Source organism: Tachypleus tridentatus, chromosome 4 (assembly GCF_004210375.1).
Source record: "Tachypleus tridentatus isolate NWPU-2018 chromosome 4, ASM421037v1, whole genome shotgun sequence".
NCBI lineage: Eukaryota > Metazoa > Arthropoda > Merostomata > Xiphosura > Limulidae > Tachypleus > Tachypleus tridentatus.
In genome coordinates, this window is record NC_134828.1 from 88036764 (window position 1) to 88042763 (window position 6000).

General features: G+C 32.3%; 1 protein-coding gene across 2 annotated transcripts in view; it reads left to right on the top strand.

Moving 5' to 3' along the window:
• The window catches only part of LOC143249644 (cell adhesion molecule Dscam1-like), an 85315-nt gene extending 80900 nt beyond the window's left edge, over positions 1–4415 (top strand). Inside the window, exons 24-26 of one of the 2 annotated variants that reach the window (XM_076499886.1) lie at positions 1791–1908; positions 3097–3227; positions 3862–4415. In XM_076499886.1, the coding sequence (XP_076356001.1) occupies positions 1791–1908; positions 3097–3227; positions 3862–3923 (311 nt within the window). In that variant the 3' untranslated portion in view covers positions 3924–4415. Of the gene's footprint in view, positions 1–1790; positions 1909–2788; positions 3228–3861 lie in introns of those variants that run through there. The other variant, XM_076499887.1, reaches the window with a different exon arrangement.
• The last annotated feature ends 1585 nt before the right edge of the window (positions 4416–6000 follow it).

Sequence of the window (6000 nt, forward strand, 5' to 3'; positions counted from 1 at the left end):
GCTGAGGTTTGAAAATTAAACACGCACACAATAAAAAACAAATTGGATGTTTTAAAACAAATAATAAAAAATAAATAAAACTTATAATATGGTCAGTTTCGGCTAGGCTACATCGCTGCAATAGTTCCAAGGGTTCGTTTAATTGTTGGCATGTTTGTTTGTTTGTTTTTTTTTGAATTCGCACAAAGCTACTCGAGGGCTATCTGTGCTAGCCGTCCCTAATTTTGCAGTGTAAGACTAGAGGGAAGGCAGCTAGCCATCACCACCCACCGCCAACTCTTGGGCTACTCTTTTACCAACGAAAAGTGGGATTGACCGTCACTTTATAACGCCCCCACGGCTGGAAGGGCGAGCATGTTTTGGCGCGACTCGGACGCGAACCCGCGACCCTCAGATTACGAGTCGCACGCCTGAACACGCTTGGCTATGCCGGGCCCATAAATAAATGTACTGCATTTTAAGGATTTTTGAATAGATGGAAGTGAAGGTTTCACAATTCAGTTATTTTTAGAATATTGCGATAGAGTTATTATCACTTGAAATTCTTAAATGAGATGTTTATGGAAATCTTGGAGGTTCAGCGGTTAGCGTGAGGGTTTAAAATGCTAAAATTCGAGGTTTGATAACATAACAGGTTATGATCGTGAAATAATTGTTTTCTTCACGTCTGTGCATGTTAAGGCTTTCATACAGAATTGCCCCCTCCCAGTTTCACATTGACATGGCATGCTTTCAATGAGTGTGTGCAGATATTACTCAATGATAGACTGCTATCATTTTTAAGTTCGTTGATCGGTTTAACTCAGCCCATAAATTTTCAATCGGATTGATAACAAATAATTGACCTGGCTATTCCATAACATCAATTTTCTTATTTTTAAGATATTTTTTAATGATTACACATTTACTTAGAAATGTGATTAATTATTTTGTAGACTAAATGGAAAAAGAACTAAGGAACTACAGCAGGTGCAAAACACTTTTTGTATGAGAAAATGTAACTAAAATCATCAGAAGTTCAGATATTTACGAAAGCCAGTGTTAATTTTAGGATTTTAGATTGTATTTAAATAAAATTTGTCTAGTGAATTCGAAAAACATGTAGTTTTACGTATCTTTTTGGTATCTAATAAAAGATATCACAAATCAACAACATTTTTAGGGGAACACTTTTATGTAAGATCGAGGTTGGAACGAGACAATAGTATATGGATGGAGTGAATGAGCCTTCTCGCTACGGGTTCGATTAATGTGACCGAGTTTGTAAACACAAAGTAACCATCAGTTTTCATACTATAACTCGTAAGAGTATACAACTGTTTGTACTTAGTTTTATTACATTATTATCTTGAACCATGTCTAATTAATAATACCTTTACACAAATTGTAAATCAATCGGCGAACTTGCAACTCACGTAATTATAACGCAAGAAATGCTCGTGATTATTACTTGTGAAGAATTTTTATTATTTTTTATTACCTTATCTAAGCTAATATTATATAACGTAATACGTTTCAAATACTTAAATTTTAGATACTTTCATAACAATAAATAAAAAATTCACATGTTAAACAAAAATTATAGTACTCACCTTCAAACTATTCCGTTTCCTTTTTACCCACTTCATGTATTGTACTTATCCATAAGAATTCCTTACATTCACACTTTTAGCAACAGTTTAAAAATTAATATTTTTGTTATTTTTTAAAAGTTAAAACCTTTTATTACGCTCTTTTGTAGAGCCTTTGTGAGAAGCAAGATAAGTTAACTACCGTATTTTTCCCCGTAGAGGGCACTGCAGAGCATAGTGAAGGGTACGAACAGCCTCGTAAACAAACAAGGTCAAGAAGTGGGGAGTCAGCTCATCACAGCTCCAGTAGGTGGCCTACGCCACTGCAGGGCACACGGTGGGTGATAGAGCTATCGTTTGTATCATTGATTTTTTTTTTTTATGTATCTCATTTAAAAATAATTTATAAGTATGATTTTTATCATAAATCCACTAAATCATTCAATAGATACGGTTATAACATGCCTTCGTTTCAACACCAAAACTTTCAAGTAATACAATTTGGATTTTCAAGTGTTTTTTTGTCAGAGTTTCTCAAAAAGTACAGATTAGCGCGTCACAATAATATAGTTTTAATTCTTTGTAAAACGAAAAGAAAAATGTCAGAACGAGCACCTTATATTAACTGCATTACATAGAACGTATAGCGCTGTTATACAAGTTCAGTTGATTCATTATTATCATCTAGCTTAATCGTGGTAAAAAAAATATATATAAACAAGCAAGTGTGGGATCTGTTTTTTTTTATTATTATTAAACGATTCTTTCATGCAAATAAAACCACGTGGTTTGTATCAGAACGTATGGTATTATGACCGAGTAAATATCGCATACACTCCTAATGAGTTTTGTCAAGCTCAACCATTTTCATTTGCATTTGAAATGAGATTTATATGTAATATTCGTTGACGAAATTTAATTATTTCAGGCGTAATCTCAAACATTAAAGTTGTGAAGATTTTTGTCAAAGTATTATTTTTTATTTAAATCTAAAGCTCATATTTTTTTTTATTTCCAAACTTAAAGAACTTTATTAATGTTTATTCAAAAGAAGTTCAAAGTATATTCCTTAATGTTCATTAAGGATGTCTTACTTATAATGAGTTTCTTTGCTGGTTTTCTTTAGCTGATTTGTTTTGGTTAAATACTGAAACATTTGTGTTATGCTACGAAATGACTTAATGATTTTTTGTGCCATATTTTCACCCCTACTTCAGGCATTTTGTTTGACATACATATGTAAAAGTTAAAGCATTTCAGCGTTAAAAACGTAATTGTTAACTTATTCAGTCCAGATATTTATTTTTCTCTTTATGTGAAGACACGTTGAAATGTACCCTTGTGAACGTTTGCACAGTGAATTTTATTCATCAGAAAATAAAACAAAAAATAAAAACGGAATTTACTTTGACGGTGTTTCTAAATATTTATGCCTTAAAATTTTCTTTAAAGTTCAGACGTTACAAAAAAAATCCAAAAGGAAATTAATAATAAAAATGCCTGAGCGTGGGGTTATTTTCTGTAGTAGTGACTACTGTTCCAGTCAAGACGCCATCTACAGCCCAATTCATCTAGCCTCTTCTCCGTGTGCTACTGGCAGTTATGAACCATCAGATACAGAGTGTGACCGCGACTTTTCGGATGGAAAAGATATTTGTGAGTATTTTCTTACATTTCAGTTCGTCAGATATCAAAATTAATGCACGCGAATTAAAAAATAGTAATAATTTGAACATGTCGACCTTTTGCTTTAAAAAGAGCGAAGAAAACTGTTAGGCCTCGTTTGGCCTAAACCATATACGTGTATAAATATAGAAAGAAAAAGTTTTTTACGTCGATAACACCATTTAACACCTTCAATAGTAAATGTTTTCTATAAAAAACGTTCTTAAATTTTAAGTAAAGACTTCTAAGTCGTGATATACTGGTCCAGTTTGACTAGAATAAAGATTTTTGGTTAAGAAGTTCAAGGATGTTTTGATTTTATATAAATATTTATGTGTGTGTACTGTAACCTCATACCTTAGAAAAGAAAACGCATAAAGTTTGGCAGCAATGTTTGCTACTGTCTGAGTTGTCAAACATACAAACAACAGTGAATTTTCGTGACTACAAATAGTAGAATACAGTTTTCATCTCTATCTTTCGAGTAAATGCATTTTCAAATTAGATTACTAACCTTTTATTAGTACTACGAAGACAAAAATAAAATATAATTTTTTTTTTAAATGTTACCATTGTTTCATCGAGTACAAAGTTAAGTCAAATTGTCTTGTTTTAATTTTCCCAGGGAAACCTAAAGTAATATATCCATCCAGCATATACGTTCAGACACCGTACTTCCAGAGATGAATAGAGAATGTTGACATGTCTTCTCTTCAGTGAAAAAACCTGTTCTTTAACAGCTTAAGAAATGTTTAATTTTCTGTAAAGAATTTATCACTGAATGTGAACTGTGCTATTAATTTTGTTTTAGTGACAAAAAACACGATATCCGACATTGGCGAAACGTTGAAAAAGCTTTAAGTGTCTACTTATATCCTTTGGTAAAACAAAACAACAACAAAAAAATTCGCTTTTCTAACGTTGGTTACCAGTTGCCAACAACAATTAGTTTAGTTTATGCTATTTTTTGTCAGTTTTTAAAGATAGTGTGATTTTTTAATGTAAATTCTTTAGCATTTAGGTATTTATTATACTAGAAACGAGACAAACGATTTTCAGTTCCAAGAAATTTTCCAGTGGATGAGAGATATGTTTTCGGATTACGATACTAAATTCTGAAACTTGCATATGTCTTATTTTACAGCTTTGCACTTAAAAAAAAAAAAAAAAGTATAAAAATGAAGTACTATCGTTCACGATAGATGGCGTAAGAAAAACATTACAATTTTTAGAGTCCATTTGTTAGACGAATAACATCTGCTGCAAAAAGACGGAATCTCCTTTTAGTAAAATACATGATAAACTCTTGTTATGGGCTTCGTCTCACTGTAATGTTAAGGATATACAAGACGGATTATTGGTTTTTTAGTCAACAGTAAATGGGATCGAGCGGGTCAGTTAGTCCTATTTGTACTTTTCTCATTTGCTGGCTCGGTAGTTAAACATTTTACTCTCCCAGTGTTTCACCATTAGCTTCATAACGTAGCAAATAAACTATTAACTCATTTGAAAATAATTCTGTTGCATTTTTGTCTCAGTGTTAGAAATATGAAGTTTAATAATGTTGTAATAAACGGTGCCGTGGGGGCGTTATAATGTACGGTCAATCCAACTATTCGTTGGTAAAAGAGTAGCCCAAGAGTTGGCGGTGGGTGGTGATGGCTAGCTGCCTTTCCTCTAGTCTTACACTGCTAAATTAGGGACGGCTAGCGCAGATAACTTTCGAGTAGCTTAGTGCGAAATTCAAAAAACAAACAAACAATAATCGGTGCACGTTTCTCCCTTCAGACAGCGCTGGATAAAGTGGTCGGATCAGCGTTCAGATGTTTCTTTTTAAAGTTTAATTTAGCACACCGACAACAAATGCTCGATGATCAATGAACTCTTGGAATACGAAGTTCTTTTAAGAATGTATAAAGTACCAGTGGGCAAAAAAGCAGCGAAATATGTAGCTTTTCATTAAAGAAACTGTTATTTATTCATACCAGCTTTTGATGGTCATAAGCCCACACGTGTGTCTATGAACTTTAGCCCCTCGCTAATAAGATTTCAGAATTGTAGTTAACGTTACCCAAATCAAACATTTGTATGTTAATATCAGACGCCCTTATCAAAACAAAATCCTTCGTCGAGTGTGATGGATGGCCGTTACATATAGTTGGGGGTGACAGTGAAGTTTGTGTTTCTTTGAAACTCATTACTGTATTGAATATATTCCTAGTGCCGTCTTAATGTTATATTTTACATACACACGCTTTTGTATACTAAGGAAATTTATTTTCATTATAGATATTTAATATTTGTGGTTAAGTTAATGAATCTTATTTGTCTCAGTTTTAACAGTTTTCAGACGATATTTGTTTCTTGTATGTTTATGTACTTCCTGCTATAACGGAACTAAAACTTTGTTTTAATACTAGTAAAATAATTGAGTTCGTGATGTTTTTCGCTGTTTATAATTATCTGTCAACAAGGAAATATACCAGTATTTCATTTGCTATTCTGTGAGAGAATTGTAATATTCAACGTTATTGTTTATTTTTACAATAATTGCATTACAATTGTCTATTATTTTTAGAGTGTAATTGCATATCAGCGATTTTTGTTATAAGTATTAAAATATGTTGGTCAAACGGTTTGATTGGTTTTTAAAAAAACATCTTGAGATATTGTATTTTAAAATATTAAAGTTGGTGAGTCAAAGAGATCTTTCAGGTAGATCAGATGTAACGAAAAAAATGCGTTAAAAATGTCTTCACTCAAA